We start from the raw sequence: 24,753 nt of genomic DNA on the forward strand, positions 1-24,753 counted from the left end.
AAAATATGGGCCTCAGAATAAAGCTGCTATTTATGGCTCTTTCATGTCCTTTATACTTTCTCCCTTTCCTCAATAAGGGTGTCAGGGATTTAGCTTCTGCCTATAGCTGTGCCACTGAGGAGAGCAGCAGAATCACAGCTTTCAACTAGTTGTAGGAGCATCTGAATTTACCAAACTCCTTGTGATTTGTGGTTGTTTTATGCTAAGATAGGTGTGGAGCTTTTTCCCCTGCACCAGGACATTAAAAACTGCTTTTTGCTATGTGGATATTTTGGTGATTACTGATACATTCAAACAGGAGGTTAAACAACTTCTCTCTTTATAGGCACTATATATGTGGCCTCTTATCTTCTCCTGTCTTGTAGGAACCTCATACACTTGACATCTCTGTCTTTATGCAAGTTGCTAGGTAGCAGTAACAAGCAAAGGTACACACACAGATAATACAATCAGAGAAGCCTCACTGACACTGAAATGTCTTTAATTTCTAAGTGGTTGTTGAAAGACCAAGCTCTTACTGGGACAATGTATGACAATCTTTCTTTTATGGCATGTCCCTGGACCTTGCCATTCTGCTCTCCAATGCTCTGGGTAGATAGAATATTCCTGACACAATATTGCTGTGGGAACAACTGAGGGTTTGGGTCTGTGTTTTTCTGTGCAGCTGTACACATTTTGCCATATTTTGCATAGTCAAAATTCCCTTAGGAAGAGGTATGACATTTACTGAGCCTTTCAAAATCATGCTAAGGATGTGTCCTACCAACATCACATGCAAAATAGCTTAATAGAATATTATATACTGTACCCTGAAGAACACATAAAATGTAGTTTTAAAGTTAACTGAAGACTGCAGCACACACAATTCACAAGAGTAGAATTATATTTCCAAAGATACATTTTTAATATTATTTCTTACTCTGTTTACCCCAGGCAAATTTCTCGCAATCAGCTGAAACAAGATCTGTGCTACAGGTACAGAAATTCTGCACTACACAGAAGGCAAGATGGCAGAAAGCCACATACTCTTTTTAATTTTGGCAGATGCATTGATATGCTTGCTTTCAAAAAATGAAAATCTAGCCTTTCTTTTGGTTCACTTATTAAACTGATTTAGCTCAGTATAAAACAATTAGATAAATGTCAATGTAGGCTGTCTGCAAATTCCATGCCAAGCTTCAATTTCATCCAAATTCTGAAACAGAAAAACTGAATTGTTGTTGCCTCAGCGGCACACAACTCAATGTCCTTAAAGTAATGGTGAAGCATTGCACAAATATAAGATTCTAGATGTAAGATTTATTATTTTTCAGACAAGCAAGTGGAAGAGACCAGAAAGGACCAAAAGTCATCTCTAAGGATGCAAATGTAATGTCTTCCTTACATACATACCCTAATGGAATTCAACTTGCAACCATTGTCCACAGAGTTTTACAGTGTGCTTCGACAGATCTGCAGGATACTTAACATTTAATTTAAAAATGTTACAGATTTTAATGTAATTTCCATACAACAGTACCTCATTTTTATAGATGTTATTGATTTATACTAGAATTTTAAGAAATACCAGCTACCGACTTAATTTTCCATTTAACTGAAATGAGACTCCAGCATTGTATTCTTTATGTTGTTGTATTCTTTATGTTGTTGGAGAACCTTAATTTTTTTTTTTTAGTTCCTTAGGATATATCCTCGATTATATGGTAATTTTTACTAATCTCATTATTTTAGGAGAGAAGCATGCCTTTTAAACCGAAGTCCCTTCATTATGAGTTTCTGTGCACTTATTAATGTTAGGTTCCCCACAAGTAGCTAGCAGCACCTTACTGAAAATTCAAACACATGTGGCCTGTGTTTATCTGGGTTAAAACAAGTAAGCATCAAGCAAATCTGATAGAAGCTGCACACTTTCCCAAATCAATCCATTTTACAGGTTCCATCTGCTCTTAAGTGCTTCCCAGAGAACAAACACTGTGTCACTATACCACATATTTCCATTGCACTATCCCAAACACACTTAAGCTGCTGACAGATTAATGCTTAGTTCACTTGTGGCATACATTCTTGGGTTCTTACACATGTTCTTATAAGGAAATGGAACTCACTAAACACTTAATCACAAGCTGGGGTAGTGTTATGGCCTGGAATACAACACACTAACTCTGTTTCAGGAACAGGCTAAGGTATCTCCATTTAAGCCATCGCTGTCACTACCACTGCCAAAGGCCCTGGAAATCAAATTACCTTTGTCAACCTCAGTTAAACAAAAGTAAGCAGAAATTTGCCAAAGGGTAGCCCTGAGAGCCAGGGATGAGCCACCTGAGGAGCATGCAGAAAGGGCCAAAGGAACGTGCTGTTTACTGGAACACAACTTGTCTGGCTTAAGCATGTGTATATTTGATGAATCCATTATGAAGAAATCTTGGTAAAAGGACTGCGAAGACAGGAACTAATATATTAAAAACAGTATTAACTGAAAAACTGAAGTAAAATACAACACAGCTTTCTAAAGATACCCAGTTAATTGTGGATTTACCTGGTTAGGAAGCCGTGACAGCAAGAGGAACACATCTGAGTATATGCAAACGTGAATATATGCAATGAATGTCTGCATTTGTGCTTGGGAGAAAGGTGAAGTTTCATGGAAAAGCCTTTGCATCCTTACTTGATGTAAACCAAGTTCTATCAGTTCAGAGCAGTCAAGAAGTTCATCTTGTTCGATGATTAAATACAAGACACAAAAAGGAAAGGATAGCTTTTTGGGGTGAAGAGCAGGAAAATTTGAAGCAATTATTTTCTGCATTCTACCTGGTAAATATTTATCCAGTCCTGACCACTGAAATAGATTTCATAGAAGAAGGCTCAATAATTCACTCCCTAGGCAGACTGATCCCGCACTATGTACACCACACTGTTATAACCAACAGTGAAACTTAGAATCATCCAGGTTGGAAAAGACCTCTAAGATCATTGAGTCCAGCTGTTAACCCAGCACTATGGAATTCACCAAAAAACCATATCCACAAGTGTCACATCCACACAGCTTTTCAATACTTCACCAGAGATGGTGATTCCACTACTTCCCTGAGCAGCCTATTCCAATGCCTGACCACCCTTTCAGTCAAGAAATTTTTCCCAGTATCCAATCTAAGCCTCCCCTATTTCACCTTGTGCCCGGTTCCTCTCATCCTGCCACATCACCTGGGAGAAGAGACTGGCTCCCAGTGAAGTGCTTTCTCCAGTGAATTGCAGGTTGCTGAGCGCTGTGGTGAGATTGGCATCCACAAGCCAGCCCTGATTTCCATGAAGATGTGTCCTTTCAATTTATAAGAGACTTTTGTCACTCTTCTCTTGTTTAGCTTAGCAGCGTCTGAGTGCAACTTACTGTGGGTTATTTTAGTGTCACTGGATGCAGTCAATGCTCTACCCTAGTGTTTTTCACGAAGATGAAGAACAAATTACAGTCCTCACCTCTGCCAACAAGATGGGAAAAGTCCTGTCCCACTGCAATATCTGGAGTTGGTTGTTCTTTGATGGACATAGTTTAACACATCATAGGACCGGAGCTTCTTGTTTCCTCAAGCTATCAGAAGTCAGGAGTACTTCCCTAGGACAGTGCTGCTCTCAGAGCAAGGCAGGAGGTTGAAAGCATGGGGTATTTAATAAAATTAACAATTTTAGTTAAGTCAATATACTTTTGTGTCACAGATTAACATTGATCTCTCTCACACGGAAAAGACCTCGTCACCCACACTTCCCACCCCCTCCACCTCTGGTTTTTTTCTCTACTGGCACAAGCAACCTAACACAATTTAATAGCATCTCTTGATAAACATCCAGCATTGGTAGAGCTGGCTTGAACTGCAAACTTGCCAGCAAGACAATACACAGATGAACTGTATCCAGACAGGTAGCAATAGATAAAGCTTGAGTATGCATTCAGGATTTTATCTTACTGTAAGCATGCGAACCTGTTTTTCATCTCAGAATTCTGAGATGTTGAATTGGTAGAAGTAATATTACCCAACTTGGTTAGGCCTTTTGAAATCCCTTGAAAAATAAGAGATCTTATGCTGGCACAGTACTGAGACAAATACCTAAGATAACTTATCTTTAGCTATAGTGATGAGACCATGCAACTAATTAGTAGGGCATTCCTCTGGTCATAAGTTACTTTGTGATTTTTTGGTAAGATTTGAGAAGTTGTGTTGCATTTCAGAAGACACAATGTCTGTGTTTCAGAACATCTCAAACTACAACATGCAGCAATTTTCATTCTTCTTAAGCAAGGTCTCCAGTCATATTTACATAAACATTTTTACAACATATAATTTGTGCCAGCATCTAAAGCAAAGTACTTCACAAAATGCTTTGGTAAATCTTGCAAATTAGCCCTATGCTGAGAAAATTAATCTCCTAAATATTTTTTCCTTTTTATGACTCTATATATGGAGACTTTTGTTTCATAGCAAAGTAGGATCTAATTCCCTTTTTCAAAGTCTGCCGAGCACACTATTGCATGAAAATATTTTCTTTTCTCTTTCTCTTTTCTATTTCATCAACAGTGATTCAAGTAGAAAGAGCTGGTTCAGGATGCTTCCACTTGTTGGCTGTCACTTTTTCCAGTTTTCAGAAGGTTTCTGAAAGGCTGGCCAGTCTTAAAAGAACAGTGGTGTGCATCATTCAACATACCTGAATTAAGATGTAAATGAATTCATGATGTTGCTACAATGAAAACACTTTGATTCCAGAACTTTATCTTCACTTCTGGCAGCCCATCAGCTGTATCCTCCAAGAGCACACTGCATGGCTAGAGAAAGCTGATTTTCCTCTAAGGAGAGTGTTTGCAACTTAAGAGAGTGTGGCAAGTAGCCATTTGCTTTGCCCTCTCCCTTTCTGATATTTTGTGATGATGGGGAAGAGCTAAAAGAAAGGCCTTTTCACCCTAATTTTGGTATTTCTAGGCTTCTTGTCATCGTTCTTTGGTTGCCTATATCATAGACCCATGCTCTTCCTTCACTGGACATGTGTGCATTGCATTCCTGAAAGATGATTTTATTTTGGTTTTAAAATATGTATATTTTATTATTAATCAGTGGGCTTGCACTATCTTATGAGAGTGATTCTTTCCTCTTTGATATATTTCTCTTGCTCTCACATTCATCAGTTTTCATGGCCCTTTGAGCAGCCACTTTCTGTTTCTGTGAACCTTTTTCCTTAGCAGCACTACAGCCTGCCTGTATTTTAGCCTTCCAGGATTTGTAATCAGTTACCATCTTTATTCTGCTCTCTACTCAAAATAATTTGCTTTTTGTTTCTTTCTTCCTACTTTCATCTTCAAAGTCACATAAATAAAGCTGATTCAGGCTTCTGTGTCTTGCCTGATGATAAAATGACAAACTGAACCCTAGAAAAGAAGATCCAGTATACTCAGGGGAAGAGAAGAAGCACTGAATTACCTCCTTAACCATGGAACTGGTTTGTCTGAAGGTGAAAAGCATCTCAGGGCTGGATACCAGCACACAAGTAGTTGGGATTCTGCCCTAAAGCAAATAGAATTTCTAATAGAAAACCAGAGTGGAAAGGAAGCACCTTTTGTGGCAGCCAAGGGAATACATGCAGAAGGGTTTTACAGTTAATCAGAAGGTCAATACAACATCAACTCTTTCACTTGAAATTGCATAATCCAATATTAGAAAGATTAGGCATTGACTAAATTTCTGAAGGCCATAAACTGCTGTATTTATGAGGTAGCACAAGTAGTGTTTCCATAGTAGTTGGTATTCTCAGCATTTCCCTGTGGCACAATTCTACTGCTAATTACATAAGGCTATCCTAATGTGGCTGTGGTGGTTCTCATACCAGATTAGATAATTTAGAATTAGGTTTGATACCTCCAAGGTTCTCTGTATAGAAACTGGATTTTCTGGTTTTATGGGCTTAAGGAAAACTGATTAACAGACCTTGACCAGGTCAAGTGAAATATAGTTCATAGGGATTTGGTATGGTGGAGAGGAGTATGCATGAACCTGTTAACAAAGGTAACATATTCCTGGTTTTCAGGTATATCCAAGTAAAGCATTCCTAATTACATCTTCCACAACATTTTAGCCCTTTTACTCAAAAACTGGCAAATTCAAGATCCGGTGAGCTTGTAGTCTACCATGACATCACTAACTGTGTGATCTCTAGGATTTGCTCAGTGCAGTAACTTACATTTTCCTCCCATCTGCATGCTCTTCCTTTTTTCTTCCTTTTCCTATCAATATGAGTCTGTGATATTTCAGCTTTACTCAGCATCACCTATTTTACTACAGAACCTCTGTGATCTTCATTCTTTGCATTCCCTGCTGCATGGATCATCTCAGTAGGAACTTAGTAATTCATTGTCATGGTTCTTGTTTGACAATACCTCCTTCGATTTTCAGGCTCAGCACACCCCTCTTTAAAGCACGATCTTTCCATCTCTCACTCTCCCTGGCCATTCACATTGATTCACCCTTTAAACAAACGATATTCTTCAATTGCTTTGCTCTCCTTATCCACTGCTCCTTTCCTCTTCTCTTCCTCACGACTATGGTTTTCCTTTTCAGTAACTCTTCTGGTTTTTCAATGGGGAAAAAAAATACTGCCTTTTAATCTTTTTTAGCCTTTATTATCTCTGTTTCCTTGCTCAAATACCACAATTTTACTTTTTCACTGCTGTTCGCATCTGTACCACAAGAAACTCTTAATTGATTTCTACCTTGGAAGTATTGCCAAGTCTCCTCTCTCTGCTTCCTCAACTCAAATTGACAATTTATTCCAACAAAGAAATCTGTATTTTATGACTAAAATCAGACTCTTCCTAAATCTCCCCTCAGAGAATGCATTGTTCCTTACAGCTTCTCTGCTCCTGTTTCCTTCATGCCCTCTCCTTTTTTCTCTTTCATTAGAGATAGAATTGTAATTTATCTGTCTTTTTAAGTGATTGTCCTCCTTTTTTTCTCCCTTTCACCATGATTTCTACCTCTAACGTAGCTTTTGCAAGGCAATGTTCAGTTACTGTCAAAGAAATCCAAAATGCCATAGATGTTTCATATGTCTCTATTTTTTAACTGTTAATTGCTCCCTTGAAATCACTTCCCAACCTCATTTAAGTTTAGGTTGTAACCAAAGTTTTGTTTAGAATTTGTATGCCATCAATTCCACCCTTTTCTTCTTAGCAAAATCCATACAGACACTGTGAATTCCCCAAAATTGTTCTCAAAATTGTTTCAATAGAATAACTACGTTGCATTCTTTTTTTTCCACAGCACACAAGTCTTCATGATATCTGCTCATGCATATATTTCTGTTTTTTAAGTGTGTCCTTTAGCTAGTGTGTAATAGCAAGCAGACTAATGAAAAGAGCTCAGGTAATGGCTGCAGAAGTCCTTACTTTGTAAATTGAAAGCATGCACATACAAAAAAACCAAGAAAGGATCCCCTGATTACAAGACAAAAATACCAACTATTACTGCTTAAGGAAAAAAGAAAAGCAAACAAACCAAGAAATACCAAAAGCAAACTGAATCTTTTGGCCCTGGTAGGCAGACAGACTGGGACCAAAATCCTTATTCAAGATAGAGCGTGAACCTCGCTAAATGGTCTAACATCTTAATCTGAAAGTGATCCTACAGTAAAAAAAAAACAAAACCCAAAAGAAGTCCCTGCAGATGAAGTTATCATTGCAAAGAACACAGAGCTTTCAAGATCTGTGCAATCTAAGAACACCTGGAAATGCTATGTGAGAAATGAAGAAATCAACACTTGCAGTTGTGTCAGAGAAATATGCAACTCTGGGAAACTTAGGGATTTAGTTCACTAAAATTACTAGGAGATCACTATCTGTAAAATTTAAATTCAAATAGCTCTTGACATAAGTGAAAGATGAAACCAGAAACTAAACCTGAAACTTGAAGCTAAAACTGAAGATAGTAAGCACCAGTATACAAATACAGAGCTACTGGACATACACTGACCCAAAAATCTTGCAGCAATGAAGATATTTAAGGAAATCTTAGCCTAAGAAATGTGGTATACACTGAACAAGGCAATGCAAATTAACAGTGCTGTTGCTGAGCTTCTACTCATGTGTGATAGAGTCTGTTGGACATGCCAGCAGCATCAAAATTATACCAAAAAACCAGCTGGCATGACTGGAGAGAATAGTAAGAATTTTTACCCATATGCACAATATGTGAAAATGAAGAAAGGTAGAAGGGGGAGCACTTATGGGAGTGTGAGTTTATGGAAGTCATTGAGGATTATGCAGGTCAGTATCACTTTGGGGGACAACTCATGGTTGTTATGGAAACATACAAGAAAAACAAAACTAGGAAAGAACCAAAGAATTGAAGGTGATGGTGCTATACAGACATACACAGCAAGCAACCAGCAAAACAGAAAATCCATTTCCTACATGGGAAAGGGATTGATCAGGTCATAGGTAACTTAGGCACCAGACTTCAGATGTGAAACCTCTCTTTTTCATTTTTTGGAGAAGGCTGTTGGGAGTGAAGGGCAGGAAGCAGGGAGGAATGGAAGACAGAAGTGGGCTGCTGAAGTGTTTTAATGGATTCCTAAACATATCAGCCCAGTGACAAGTCATTATCTCTGTGTATGGACAAAACAGGTACACTGAAGCAAAAAAATGGTATAAATATTGCTACAAACATCTGTCTTTTGAAAGAATTACCTATAATTAACCAGAGACAATACACGCTCTTATTTATACTGGGTTTTCCTCTTCTTTTGACACATTTTGCTCTAAACATTAAATGCCATGGGCATTTTCTAAAACCACCAGCAAAGTGAATAAGGAAGATTTAGTTCTTTCTGTTCTTTGTTTCATTATTTCTTTAAATTGCTTTCTCCACCTTGACATTTTCCTCTCCCTCTCGGGTGATCCCAGAGGTAAGATTTATGTTTACAACTGATGGTTTATGATTAAGACATTGAACTTTGGTCACGGAATTAGTGCTGTCTCTAGGTTCAGAAACCCGGCAGCCACGCTCGAAGCCCCGGGGGACCCTCCTTAACCAGGGTGCCGACTGGCGACGGATCCGGGCTGTAACCCTTAAGCAGGAGCATCCCCCAGTGGCCCTGGTTATCACTGCAGTGCCATTTGGGGGATGTTTTTCGGCTCTCTAGCTTACAATGTAAATACAAATTCAATTCAAGTGCCTCAGAACTAGCCAGTACACAGAAGTCTGTTGAGCTCAGTAAAGAATCAAAGGTATTTGATTAAAAAAAATTTTTTCCAGTCATTGCATATATCACATGTGTATTGCAAAAGACATAGCTGTAAAAACAGGATTTTTTTTTCTAAATGCATTCAAAAATGGGGAAAAATCAGACCTAAAGAAAGTCAGACTCTTCAATGGAAATCCTTCTTGAAGAAGAGAAAATAGGTTTAGAGTTTGTTCCAAGAATATTAAGTTCTATAGCTTTCTTTGGCTTTTTTACAAGATCATGATTCAAGAAAAGGATACTATAGCAACCATCAATTTTTAATCTGCCTTTTGATTGAAGTTCACATACTTAGAAAATATAGACCATCATATATATTGAATTAGAATTCTAAATCAAAAATTCCTGGCTGGTATTTCATTAACCCAATGAAAATTCAACCATGTTCCCAGAAAAAGACAGAATACACCAGCCACTGCTCTTAAACCCAGCCCTTTGCAGAACAATCCAAAATTGCACTCACTGGGATTGCTTTCCCTGTTCCCTAAATGAACTCAGTCACTGACAAAAGGTGAAGTAATGGGGTACTACAAAATATTACTGGAAGGGATGGAGAATAGGAGGAGGTAGAAGGGCAGACAAATGATGCACAGATAACACAAATTTGGGGTCCTTGCACCTACCCAGCTCCCTCCCACTGCAGAAGCAGAGCAGGCACATTGCACAAACCCTGCCTTTGTGCTGACTCAGTGGAGAGGGCTGGAGGGGGAAGGACGTTCAAGGCTGCTGGGTGAGGAGCCAGAGCAGCACTTCTGCACAGCACTTCTGTAGGGGATGAAAAGAAGGAATTTTCTCTTGTTATATTGAAGCCCTCCAGTTACTTCTAATGCTGCAGCACTGGAGATGAAGGGTTTTCAATTAAAACAACCCATCTGAAAATCAGTGGGATTTCTACATTAGCTTGAAATTCAGCAGGGGATTATAAGCAGTGCAGAGCAGAAATCGATGAACATTTGTGTTGTCTCTGTATCAGAATCTCACCAGACCTGATGTGCCATGAGCCCAAAGAGGTGATATGGTGTTATCCAGCAGGTAAGCCCAGCAGGCCTGTGGTGTCACATAGTTCCTTTTTCCTCCTCTTACCCTTGTCACAATAGCTGAGGACATCTAGCTGAGCTTTATAACAGATGCATTTTTCCACTCTCTGGCAGCAGTGTAAAGCACTGAATACTTGAGACAAGGGGAAAATATACCCCAAACCTAATCCCCAGAACATATGTGCCTTGTCAGTAATTAAAGGGCTAAATGCCGGGTCCTTCCTCTGAGGTAACCTAAGGGAAATCTGTCTTTCTCAGTATCTCTGAATCTGATCCTTCACGAGCAGCAGTCAGAGCAGAGTGTGAATGTGCTAACTGAGACATGACAAACCCATGTAACACCTCTTGCTGATACTCTGTTATTCTGTGGTTAAGACTCATGAGGATTTTTGAAAGGAAGTTTATTTTTGCAAGCTGTTGAGTGCTGACTGTGACATGGGGCAGCTTTCACTCAGGCAAATGTCTTAGCTTTGGTTAAGGCTCTTGCACAGACAGGCTATTAATGTGGCATTTTCTAGGAAAGCCATGTAGATACACTTGGCTTAGGCTATTCAGTGAAAGTACATGTTGTAGGTTTTAACAAAAAATGGATGGCTACAGTTCAGCCCAAAAGGAGAAGGCAGCTTTTCGTCTTGGCAGACACTGCCTCTTCCTTTCTTTTTGCTAAACCATATCAGGGGTCCTGAACAATGCTCCTTATGGGTTATTATTGCTACCTAAAACACTGGGCCTGGTATCCAGCATGACACATTAAGTTTTATGTAGTACAAATCAGTTTTATGTAGGACAAATCAGTTTTATGTAGTACAGCTCTATCTCTGCCACTTACATGAAGTGGATGATTCTGAAAAAGTCAGCAACCATCATAATGAAAACATACATTATGATACAATGTGTCACACAGCACTGAAAATTAATCCTGCTGCTAAAGAAATGGAAAATGCACAATAAACACATTACCTGAAATTAAAACTGGTTCTGACCAAATCTCCAGAGCCTTTAAAGTTGTAACAATGATTTCCTGTTTATATGGACTGCGCGAATTCTCAGGTGATTCCCTGCAGAGATCTGTATGAATACTTTTTCCAGAGCTGAGGAAAGGAAAATAGGTACCTATAATGGAACTGCAGGAGCAGCCAAGCAATAGATTGATTCAACAGGAGAAATTCAATGTATCCCAAAGGATTTCCTAGGATTTGCTCTCCTGCTGCTTAGGGCACAATTTGTTGTAATGAGAAACTGAGGATTTTGTTTCAGGTGTGTCAAAGCTTGTAGTGATGACTTGAAGGTATAAAGAAAAAGAAACAACTGAAAATCTCTCTTAAATAATGCTTTTGGGTGAGGAGAGAATAACGACAAGCTCTCCAAGGCGCAAAAAAGGTCAAATATCTCATGTTAATAATTATTACCTTAAGAGATGCTAATTGGATGTACAGTCAAATCCTTCATCTCCAAACTGCTGCATGAAACAGCTTGAAAACTACTTCAGCAAGCAAAACAGAGAAAACTTTATTAAATTATCTGGTAAGACTGCACTTGGTCTCACTGTAATCTCTGCTGTCAGAAATGTCTGCAGGAAAAAAATGCTCAGTTTCAGTTGTGAAGAACTGAATTAACAACTTATAAAAAACCCAACCCAAAACAACTGAGGTTTGGGGTTTTTTTATTTAATAGGGGAACATTTAAACTTGCAGAATACTCTGTTCATCTGAAGTGTGTCACAAGGTAGAACACTGGCAGGAAGCATGTACTGCTGCAGTACTACATAAACCCTGTATAAAAGGTTAAGTGGGACATGCACAATGTGAATTTCACCCTGAAGAAATGTGAAAATTTTTAGGCTCTCATGTCCTTCTCTATGAAAATGAATAGTCATTATGAACACAGAGCTACTCCACAGTTGTGATGCAGCATAGTCTATGCAGGTTTATCAATGATCACTTTTAGTGAAAGCTCTGAAACACTGTGTTCCTCAAGTGAAGCCCTGAGTTTTATTCAGAAACAGGCTGCCATATGGGATTTCCTCAGGCAAAATGCTGAATGCTGATGGCATCTCTATTTGATTAAGGGAAATCTGTAACATCTGAAATGTTCATATTCACAACAGAGCATATTGTTCAGCTCTAGCATACTCCTCATGCTTCTCAGCATCACACAGTGTATTGAAACATCACGTGGTGCATGAGCAGAGAAGAAATGGATGCTGTAAAAAATACCTTCCTGAGAATGAACATTCATGCATGAATGACATTGTACCTGGACACTCAGCACAGGCTTACACTTAGTTACAAACAATGCAACTATTCAGAACCCAAAGACGTGAGTGTTCTAAAGCTTTTAGCACACTGACCAAAGCAGAAGCACCTGCCCTTGCTGTACTAGATAACCAAAGCTGCATTACAACTCCAGGCTCCAATCAACTTCAAGCCTTATCACATTATGTATGAACTCCTAGACTATCCTTATCAACAAAAGACCATCAGCCTCAGAAACCCTCCCAGCACATAGCAGAGGAACAAGTACTGATCAGGAGAGAAGAAAAGCAAGTACTTCACCACCTTGATCTCTCCCCAAAATAAGGACCAGGAGCTTTTTAATTTCCAGTTGAAATTGCATTATGCAAGACTTTTTTATTCTTTCTGTAAAATCCATGTATAGAGTATACAGAGAATACACATTATTTCAACCAGCCACCTGTCCCTCACTTTTGCCCCGTCTCAGCATGAAACACTGATACTCTCATGTCAATGGAGCCTGAAACAGAAAGGCAGTTTCTGATCAGGGATGGGGCAGCATCTGAACACGTGAAAAAGCAAGGAGATAATAATCAGTTATTATTGTTATAGTTTCTGTTATCCTTTTATTTGCCTTCAGCCTGACTGTGAAAGCAGAATGAGCATCCTGCCTCATTCACTAACCTAGAAAGCAATGCAAGATACACACAAGAAATAAAAACAGTAAGAAGTATCAAGATGAAGCACAACCTTCACTTTTAATGAGACAGCCAGCTCTCCCCTCTCTTTGGAGCCAGCTGAACCAATTACATCCCTTACCTGTATGGTTCCAGAGTCCTGCTGCCATAATACAATGCTTCTTCCCAGGATTCAAGGTTAATACAGGCATCCATGGCACAGTCAAGCATTTTCAGCTGATAGATATTTGTATCTGGGAGATGACTCTTGTGGCTCCTCAAGAGATTCTGGCACCTTGCCAGAACATGCTTCCACTCTGTTATTGGCCTTAGTTAAAGAAATTTATTTAATCAGACAAAAATACAACTTCTAAATGCTGTTTAGCAAGGAGTAAGAGCCTCAAAGCATTAAAACAGAAAAGCTGCCACCATTCCAGACTCTGCTACAATTCTTGAAAACATACTTAAATGCTGAAGTGGCAGCTTAGGTAACTGTGCTTTCTTTACATGTAGCAAAACAATTTCTATAGAAGACAGTATTTTAGCAATAAATGGCAAAAGAAAGAAGAAAAATTGCATGGATATTTTAATACATTACAAAAATTCAATGAACTTTTATTTAGGTACTGAAACATGATTTAATTAAAATACTCCAGTTCTTAAAGCCAAGGGCAAGAGCCCATGGAAATGTCTTTTTAAAAGTCCCAGCAGCTAAAAGAAGAATTTAAAATAATAACAATATCTATATATATATATAATGACTCATTCTTTTATGCGGCACATTTTTATTTTTTTAGAATTCTCATGAAATGAGAACCTTTTCTTGAAATGAATTAATTTTCTCCTTGAAACATTCATGAAGAGCATTGTGATTTTTTTTCATGTACAGCTGCACGTTTCATGCATGAGAAAGAAAAGAATCACAGTTTTGATGTCTGACTGTAGTTCAGGACTAATGACCTTGGCAGTAAAAGAGATTTTCACCTCCAATGCTTCAAGATTTTTTTGTGAGGTTGGAATACCAACCTCCTCCTTTTGTGAGGAAAGATAACCTTGCACTCACTTTATTTGGATATTCCTTAGCACAAATCACTTTTTTCATTACAGTCTACACTTGACTTCTCTGTGGACTGGATTCTTCTCTCTCTGACCACACCTAATCTGAACCCCAAAACTTGCAGTTTTCAAATAAGTATTACCACCTGTGATTGTACCCATGGGAGTCCCAGACTGTGAACAGTCTTAACACCAAAAAGATACTACTCACACAAGTAAGAAGAAATGAAATAAATTAAAAATTAACACTTACAGCAAGAGAAGTGATGACACTGATTGTATTATAGCCCTTTCCACACAATCAGCTCAAGGAAGTCCAGTAGTTATCTTCACAAATTATTGCAAGTACTACTCACACTAATCCAGCAATGAATTGAAAGCGTACAATGATAAACCTGTGATGAAGTAATTAGTCCATCTTGAACATGGGAATATTTACATACTTAAATTTAAGAATGTGACCACCATGGGCCAGGATTTATAGCATGGTTGTTACAAGGCTAAACTAATTATTTGTGAATTGCTCTCATGCCCTTGGATTGAAAGAGCCATATAAGGCAAGGAATGTGTTATTATAAAATTCCACCTTAACCCTTATATCTTTGGCAAACATCCATGTATTCTTTACAACTGATTAAGGACAAAAACCAGAAGAATGAGGGATGTTATTTCCACTTGATACAATTTTGTAGAAAGTACAAACCACTGACATTCCTCAAAGATTACCATTTTAGCTGATGTACAGTATGTCTGCTTTTACTTCTCATTATTCTGCTTTGTGCATTCACCAGCATCTGAGAGTAGATGTGCTATACAACAAAACCTCTTGGGACCAAATCTTCAGGTAAGTAAATTGCAAACTAGAAAACCTGCCATCAGCTGCAACAGTACCAAAGGGCTGCATGTCCTGCATCAGCCCAGCAGTAGAGGAGGACTGCCCCAAGCAGCTCTAACTGTAAATTTAGCATTTCAATGCCACATCAGCTACCATCAGTAGGTCAGAGTGTGGGAGTCACCAACTTTCTCAACTGTAGAAAGTGTTGGTTTAATTAGTTTTAAAAAATGATATTTGCAGGAGCTAATAACTATGTGCCTCAGTCTGCCAGGAAGGTTTTCTACTCATTCTTGGCAAGTGGACAAAAGTCAAGCTCCCTCTTCAATACTGCACTCACCACTGCATGTCAGTTAACACTGCTATTGTGGTGCTGTGGAAGGAAAGATGACACATTTCAAATAGTGCATGACTGAGAACAGAAGCTGAACAGACAACAAGAATAGATTTTTCCAGCCAGTCCTGATGTCTTTTATTACCAGACGTTTGATTAATTTTTAACTATCAGTTAAATCACTAATCTCAATTAAAGACACTCGCAAAATACAGTAATGCAATTTCTCCTGCAATTTAATACAGGAACATCAAATAGGACCAGTATTCTGACTGCATAGTTTAAGAACTGCTGCACCTTTGGGTTGCATATCTATAATTCAACATGCATGTTGAAACGTGGGCCCTGAAGAACTATTTCAGTTCTGTTTCAATCCAGTGACTACAGAGGAATTTACAACAAACTAGAAGCTATGTGAGATTAAAACAAGGTGGATGATTGTTTCCCCTTTGCTAAAAAAAATTAATCTCTCTGGATTAGAAAGAAACAAACTCAGTGTAATGGGTTGGGTTTTTTGTTACTGTATAAATTGCGATCACTTGTTTCCAGCCTGGAATATCACTATGCAAACTTGTTTTTCATGCTGTCAAAAAGGACTACTGGAAGATTAAATTCTTTCTAGTTTGAGAGAAAGCCCACGCTTCTGAAAATGGTAAGGCATCTTGCCACAACAGGCTGAATTCCCAGTCTGGGAAATTCCACTGAATAGACCAAGGTAAGAAAGAGATTAAAAAACCCATAGTATTATAGTAAAAATCTCTACTTCTCTTCTGCTCATCTTTTCTTGGTTGCTGCTGTTCACTAATTTCTTTAATTGGATGGAATGTCTACATGACAGCCATTAGACTGCAGTTCTGTTTATTAGTGCAAGATCATTTCATTCAATTTGCTTAATTATCAATTATTATTATATATTATTATATCTTATTATAATGATGCTATAATGTCTGCTGTGAACCTGTCTGTGATTATTTCCTTGTTATTGTTATTGCTGTGCATAGAATGAGAACCTGTAAACGTTCACACTGAGAGTAATGGAACAAAGAATTTAACTTTGCCTAAATAAAGCTTTCTTTCATTTAGAACTGGATTTATATGAAATGGTGGGCTGTGATAGCAGAAATCTAAATCAGAGCAAAAATATCCCTTCATATCCTTGGTTGTTACTAACCCTGCCATGAAGCAGTTCCATTCCAAGTAATGAGAGACTCTATTATTAATACAATTAAGAATTTTACACATTTTAAACATCAAATGAATTCAAAAACATTACAATAAAAAGAATGTAAATGTAAGGAAACTAATCTCAAGAGATGAACTGCATACTAATGGGATCTTTTCACAACCGAATGACAGACTATAGCCTGTCACTGAAAGGATACCTTCTTTTGATTTTGGATATTTCACTTCATTTACAGCATCTTTGACTTCTTTCCAGGCATGCTCTTCACCAGCCAGTTTCTCAGCATCCTGGATAATGGAAACAAATGCATATAATGAGAAAAACAGTAAAATGACAATATGCAGTAATGATAAAAAAACAGGGTTAAAGGATTTAACTCTTAAAAGCTACTTGTAGAAACTGCATTGCTGTTTTCTATAAACCCCATTTCATCTGGAATTCATACTCAGCCTGTTTTGCAAGCAAATGAGATGATATAGAGAAAAATGAATGCAAACTTGAAACATTAAACACTCAAATCATATATTAAGTTCGCAACAAGAACTATGATCAACCAGAAGAATTAATAGACTGTTTTTACTATCAAAATGCATTGAGGAGATCAAATTCTTCCAAAGACCTGCTACCTAAGACTTCCCATAAGCACACTGTAGAAAGGATTTAGCAAATTATTTTGCTTAACCACATGGTGATTTTAGAGACAAACAGTGGGAGTTTAGATTCATCCATTACAGTTATAAACATGTGGTTCCAGGAGAAGTCTACAACTCAGAAAAAAGCTGAACTACCATTTAAATCATTACTATTTCTTCCCTACTCCACTGGATTCTACAAACAGCTACATTTTCCTATCGCTTTCTCATAAAGAAAAAAAAAGATTAATGGCTACAGCAGTAAAAAGAAAGTTTCCCATTTCAACTCTCTAGCAGTGACTAACTGAACCTTAGGCAAACCACTTGGAACAAATGCATTAAAGCATCTACAGACACAGTTAAGCATCCTGTGAGATTTCCAAAAGCATCTAGTTCTTCAATTTCTATTTCTACAGAACTAAAATACCTTTAAAACTCTGGCCTGTAATACACTGCAGTTCATTGCTGCTCTCTCCTTATAAAATGCCCTGCTACTTTGAATAAGAGGTTTTTTCAAGTGCAAAGTCTTGCAGGAACATTTTAAATTCAGTTCTAAAAAGATCAGTCTTCAGCAGGGGTAGAGGTCTGCAGAGGAACAGAGAAAGTGTGTTAAAATCTTACCAAGTGCTTTGTAACCAAGAGATGCTCACCAAGAATCACAGGAGCACCTCCACTGAAAAGCCCATCATCTGTAATTGCTTAGAATTACATCATTTTCTTATTCCACTGCTCCCCATTTGCCATAAATTCAGAAAAAATTTACAGTGAGAATCAGCACTGAGTTTCACATTCAATTTGCAGTTTTGTCTTTCTATCTGCTTCATGAAACAGCAGACCTCTGTGGATTCCAGGGATGATTAAATCAAGATTTAATCAAGGTTGTTCTCAGCTGCCCTACCTTCCTGTAAGGCCTTACAAGGAGGGCAGCCTGACCCCATTGCATTCTGAACATAAACTTCCCTTATAATCAGTTCTCTGAACAAAATGATCACCCGGAAATAATTTTGTGCAGAGCTGAATTTGCCATCAGAAGGGATAAGGTGAATGTTAGGACAAACCTGCAAAAAAACCCCGAAAAACCAAAAAAAACCAAAAACCTGAAAAAAAACCAACAAACTTGCAAAAACAAAACAAACAAACAAACAAAAAAAACCAAAAAACAACCCACAGAAATTTTATCAACACAGTGACTGAACCTGCCCAGCCCTCTTCCAGCTGTGCAGTAGATGGACACTGAATCTCCTACTGAAACAATCTCTTTAAAATGTCTTCATGGATCAGGTGCTGCTCATTGACTGATCTAAAAAATAAATCCAGCCTATAAGATACTAATAATGACATCTGTGAAATCTTCCATTTAAGGAGCTACCAAACCAGAAAAATTGTTTTAACTTATATTTTCTCACTAGCCCAAGTATCGTTCAGAGTGTTTTTCTAAAATGTTGTAAGCCCAGCAACTAAAACCTCAGAAGCATGGGAATTGAGAGAGACTTATAAGTGAAAGAAGGAAAACAACTATGCAGCAAGGCCAAAGACTTAGGGCTCAATTTGCACATAGCAAGACTGATGGATGAATGACTAAAGTGCTCACTCAGATGGGCTTAATCTTCCTCTGTCTAGTGCAGCTTTTTGAGTTACTGTTGTTTTCTAGCATTTAATTAGCAGCATAAAGCAGGGCAAGGTTGGGAGTTCCAACCTTCACTCTAGTGCGTAGAGTTAAGTCAACACTGGCTTCACATCCAGGTAGAGAATAGAGACTGTCTGCTGGACCAATAATCCCCCAGCCCTCTCTGGATTCATGGCCTTTATCCTTTTTGTATGAGAGTTCAGGATGGAGGGATCTGGGCAGGATGCCTGGCTCTGGGAAAGATTTAACTCACAGGTTTCAATGAGACATTTTCTGTGTTCTTAAGATGAGGCATTTTAGGGATTGGCTGACATAAGAACAAGCAAAGACATGGCTAGCTTGGCATTTTACACTTCTACTGTTCTTCATCAGATTTCCACACATGAAAGAAGTCCTGTCCTTTCCTAAATGCTCTAGTTCAAGGTATGGAGGCTGTTTCCAAACAGGCAGCCAAGCAGGGGCTGCAAAACAAGGAGAGGCTGTCACTGGGAACACTGCCTTCCAGCCTAATAAGCTTTTTCTAAGTAAGTTGTTTCTCTCCATTGGAAAACACCTTCAAAGTCATGGCCATGCAATATGATTAAGCCAGTTAAAAACACAAAGCTGTCTTGGAGTTGGAATTATGAAAATAATTGATATGATTAAAAGTTATACCAAATTTTTAAATTCAATCTAAGAGCATGGCAGTAACAGCTATGAGAGATACAGCTTTCTGTGGAGTAACATCCTTTCAAACATCTCTTTTGAGAACAAGTTCCCAGTCAAACCTCCAGGTGTGCAGAGCTGCCAACAATAAAGATGGACTTTTTTCATTTATAGAAAAGAATGGCAGCTGAAGAGAAAAGGCTTTTGAAAAAGAAGGAAGATCTGGCAATTTCTGCCTAATTATTTTCCTTATTTCTAACTCTGACACTAAACACAAGAGTTTGCTTCTCAGAACAACAAAATATTTTTCTCTTCTCTTCTCTGTCCAAAAAATAATTAGACCAGATAATCTAGTCACACAGTGTTAACAAAAGAGAGAGAAACAAGAAAACTGGAGGGTATCTGATGAGGACTGTAATCTGTTTGAAGACTGGTCAAATATAAAATGATCTGCAGTTCTAGCTTTAAGTGATAGGAAGTTTTATTATAAAAGCATCATCTCCTGGAACAAGTACAGACATGAGACACCACAAAAATAAGCATTTGAAAGTAATCACCTCTTCCATTCTCTAGTATTTCTATCTAAAAATTACTTCTCTCTCTATCTTTTCTGCTACTTGAGTGTCCTGAACACATTCCATCCTTAATGGAACTGTCCTTAGAAAGGAGTGCAATCTACAAAGTACAGATAAATGCCTCTCTTTCCTTCCTCTTCCTTCACACCACTCCTCTTCCCCCAGTTACTCATCTGTTTCATATACTTCCTGAAAGTGCTCCCTGCATATTAATTTCAGGCACCACTTCTTTCACACACAGTGTTAGCAACCACTGTTCTTTGTGATCCCAGCACTGAAAATCCTGATTGCTGAAAGATTCCCACATGGACAGCATGTCCTCTAAGAGAAGATATTTCTCTTACCAAAATAAGCACATGCTAAGCACCATTGCCCTCTCCCCAGAAGTGCTCCCACAGCCCCACCACTTCTCATCTGTTATGCACTGCACCTCCAAAACTCTCCTGACCACTACAAAGATTCATTAAGGACTAGTTCTCCTTTCACATTTAGGTTACAGTATAGTTATGAGACATGGATTTTTGGTCCTCTCTAGAAAGTTCATCTTTCTCCTTGTCATAGGTGGAGGTAGAGAAACAAGCCCAACATTGTCCACAGAGAGGAAACCATGAAGAACTCACCTCCCTTCAGAGAAGGGAGAAGTGGCAATTGGAAAATCCAAAAGGTAAATAACCCCTATACCTCTTTTTCTCCTTCCTAGCATTCCTCCTATTTGAAGTATGTCCAATGGCATCTTCATTATGTGCCTGTTTTCAGAATTCAGGTATCCAGTCCCACGTAGGCAGAAATAAGCAAAGCTTTGTAGGAGGCATTGGACTCCCAGGCTGCCCTGAGACAAGTGAAAAAGAAGGACTAAAGTTTTCCCTGACCAGAGTCTGCTCTTCTAAATATACAAATGAATTAAAAGAGTGCAATGTAACCAGCAAATGTCAGTTTTACAAAGGATAAAAACATATAAACCATAGTTCAAACAGAAATTAGGAGTCTAACAAGAAATATGATTGGATATGATATTTTTGCAAGACTGAAAATCACAGTAAATAATTTTTTTTTTCTGAACACGAAATATATTTTTAAATAGTAATAAAATTAATAATAATAATAATAATAGTAATAATAATAATAATAAAATAAATAATCCTGTGCTGCAGCAGCAGATAACCCTGTTCTCTCTTTTTTGTGGAAGCTTAATTTTGAAGTTTTCTGAACTGTAATACTTTAACACCTTAAAAGCCGTAGATACCTCAGATACCTAACCATTTCATAGAAATTCTTGTCCATTGCATATGATTTGCTTAATTTTTAAAAATTTCTAAAAATTTAGGCAACTATAGATGTGCATCTGAACAGAACAGAGGAGTTCATACACATTTAAATTAGGGCATGACATTTTAGAACAGATCTCATACACTGTACTCTGAAAGCATAAATAATGATTTTTTATTTCTGATTCTATTTTAAAGTGCAGGAGCTACTCCATGTTTGTTTCCAGTAAACTCAGTAACTCATTGTTTTACGCTAGACAGCAAAGAAAAGCATTAAATGAGTAAAGACACTGCACATCTTCTGAAGTTTCCCTTTCAGAAAGATGAAGAAGAGTGTCAGTGAGAAAATGTGGTACACAAGCTGTGATATTGCAGCTATACTAAATTTCTGACATGAGTTCTTCAGAGCAAAAAGGGCACGAGGGCCTGCCAGGCAATCACAGGTGCAAGCAGCTACAGACACAGCAAAAGGAAAAGCACACTTGAGTGCTTCCTCAAAATAGCTGAGGTCATCTCCTATGAAACATTTTCTGGATAAAGTTTAAACTCAGAATCAAAGACTTCTCATCTCTTAGATTCTGAGGGCTGTGGTTTATAGAAGCCTGCAGCTTCAGCTGAAGATTCACTCACCTTCAGTCTTGTGAGTGTACTTCATTAAGAACTACAAGTATGTGAAATTACAGCGCACACAGCCCTGGTGTGATTCAAGATTTACAAGGGATTTCTGAAGTTTTAAAAGCTCCCTTGCCCTGCTCCATGAAAAATAATGCCAGGTTAATAAATACCAGTTTATCTACCCTCTACAACCCACATAAAGTTGTCCTCACCAGAAGCCTTGTGTTTTCTGTCACGTGGCTGAGACACGTGGCAATTCCAAAGGTATTCTATTTGCCGACAAAAACAACACTGTGTTCCCTGTAAGGCCATTGGGAGGGGATGGGATTCAACTTCTGAACAAACTGAATTTGTACTTTTTCTTTTTGAATTCTCAGATTAAAATAAGACACATTAGAGCTGGACGCCATATTGAATCTGTGCAGTACATTGCTCAGTATTAGGCAGGATGCATTCCCTCACACAATCCATACCAGCTCTTCATGGATTACTGCCTCTGGTGTCTGGAAGTGCATAAGAACTGCACTGGCTAGTAACAATCTCAATCACATAGATATTGGAAAATTTAGCAGCTCTTCACACCATTCATGTTTAAGTGCTCTACTTAGGCATTGAGATCAAGATGAAGGTCTTCCCACACCCTGCATACAAGTAGTGCAAAAAGACAAACACCTTCACAGGGCAGTATGAATAACCTTCCCTTAACATTACCCAATTTAGTTACAACATTACTATATTTACACAAAAATTTAAAAGTGACATCAAAAACAACTGTGAGAAATTTATTAAAATGAGATGCTTTTGATAAAGAAAAAGTTGAGATCAGCAAGTCTATTTTAAGAAGACAGTTGAATTTAATAAAATTAAATAGGACTAAGATAAGTCCATCTTAGATTTAATTAACCCAAACTGTAAGGTAGGAGAAGCAATCAGACAAACAATTCTTAACCTCTACTGCTGCAAGTCCAATATCTGCCAGGTTCACAATTCTGCATAGCAGAAAATAGTAATTCCATTTCTGTCAGAGTCATACTCCATTCTCCTTCATTGCAATCCCATTTCACCTATTAATTTCTGTGACTTTTTTAGATACACACATTTTTAAACAGCCTTTTCAAAGATCACTGCATCTGTATTTTGTATGATACACAGGCAATCTCATAAATGTGAAGAAAATTTTATAGTGAAGAAAATGGACATCATTCTTCCTACTGACTCCCTTGCTATATAGATTCAAGATTATAGATTTCCTTGCCAGAGGAAAACACAGTGTTTTTCCATTTCTTTTGTGGGTGTTTAGACACCCATGTTGAGATTCATTTGCTCAAATGTAAATATTTGGGCCACCCTTCTCTATGACAAAGAAACACTCTCTGGGTGCAACTTGCATTATCCTAAAGCAGGCTTCTAAAATATGTCAGATGAATAACAGTCAAAGTGTGTTCATTCTTCTCCATTTTATCTATAGAGAAAGCCTAGAGCAACTAGCCCAGATGATATTTATCCTGTAGCTGTCTGAGATGTGGTGAAATAAATCATAGCCGTAGATCCCCCTTCCAGATGTAGAACACCATTGCAGTGGTGGTGCATTATATTTCAATAGGTCCAATTTACCAGCAATTCCAGTTACTCTCTATTATTTATCTGTTCTCAGAAATGTTTATTATTCTCTCAGTCTTTGTCATCCATTAATTTTACTGGCAATGTTTTTGCAATTACTTTAATTTCATTCATGAAAATGCTGTGTACTCTACAAACAGAGTTAATATGAATACACTTTGGAATTATTTCATAAGCATTATATATAACTGATTATTATGGTGATTTAATATTTAAGTGTGTTGTCAGAACAACTTTTAGAGTGTACATATATTTAGAGTGTGCATATAAAATTCCTGCAGTAACAGAAAATACACCAAAAAAGCTCAAAGTTTTTATTAGTCTCAAGCATCAGAGCCCAATGGAACTTCTTTAAACCCAATAATGCTCCCAGATTGTGTTATTATTAGAGCTTTTTTGTTTTACATCTACTCTTTGGGATAAAAATCTCAACAAATAATATTTCAGATGCCATTTTCTCTCTTAAAAAACAGTATAAAAGGATGTTAGGCTACTTAGCAAGAAAGCATCATAGTATCTAAAGATAGGTCTGGCAAAATATAATAAATACACAGGGCTAAGCAGCTAAACTACATCATAGCATCTTGCTACCTGGAGACTCTTCAAATGAAGGGCACTTAATGAAAGGTATTTAATGCATTCTGAAGTCATTTCAGTTAAGTGTAAGTTATTCTGGTTGCTGACCAAAACATTTACCATATTTATTTTTAAACTAGGTCCCTTACATACTACCACTCTTTTTGGAGTCATACTTGCCCATCTTTGTGTCACACACAGCTCAGGCCCCTGGGGATGACTGACACTTTGCAGACTCAAGACTTCAGTGCCTACTCCCAGTCAGGATGATGAGCAACAGGACTGAGTTTTGTGCCTGTAACAGCACTGCCTTTATAAATCTCCCTGTGTCAGGAGCTTAGGGCTGACTGCACAATTGCCATCCAAGCAGAAATAAAAATTGATTGGACAGTGGGAAGAACAATAGATAGAAGTTCACTATTTATCAACTCATAAAAACCAGAAGTGGGGAAAAGCAAAGGAAATTACTTACAGCTTAGCAGCAGTGAAAGAGCGCCTTATGCCAGATCACCCAAAAATTCTTGTCACGTTTGTAATTCCATTGTAATTTCCAGCATCAATACAAAAACAAA

General features: G+C 37.9%; 1 protein-coding gene across 2 annotated transcripts in view; it reads right to left on the minus strand.

Annotated features, from left to right (window-relative positions):
• The window catches only part of SMYD3 (SET and MYND domain containing 3), a 336,447-nt gene that overhangs the window by 31,643 nt on the left and 280,051 nt on the right, over window positions 1-24,753 (minus strand). For both annotated transcript variants that reach the window (XM_031060345.1, XM_031060341.1), the window contains exons 8-9: window positions 16,826-16,913; window positions 13,364-13,538 (exon numbers count right to left, since the gene is read on the minus strand). In XM_031060345.1, coding sequence (XP_030916205.1) covers window positions 13,364-13,538; window positions 16,826-16,913 — 263 coding nt within the window. The remainder of the gene's footprint in view (window positions 1-13,363; window positions 13,539-16,825; window positions 16,914-24,753) is intronic.

This window comes from Geospiza fortis, unplaced genomic scaffold, assembly GCF_000277835.1.
Source record: "Geospiza fortis unplaced genomic scaffold, GeoFor_1.0 scaffold41, whole genome shotgun sequence".
NCBI lineage: Eukaryota > Metazoa > Chordata > Aves > Passeriformes > Thraupidae > Geospiza > Geospiza fortis.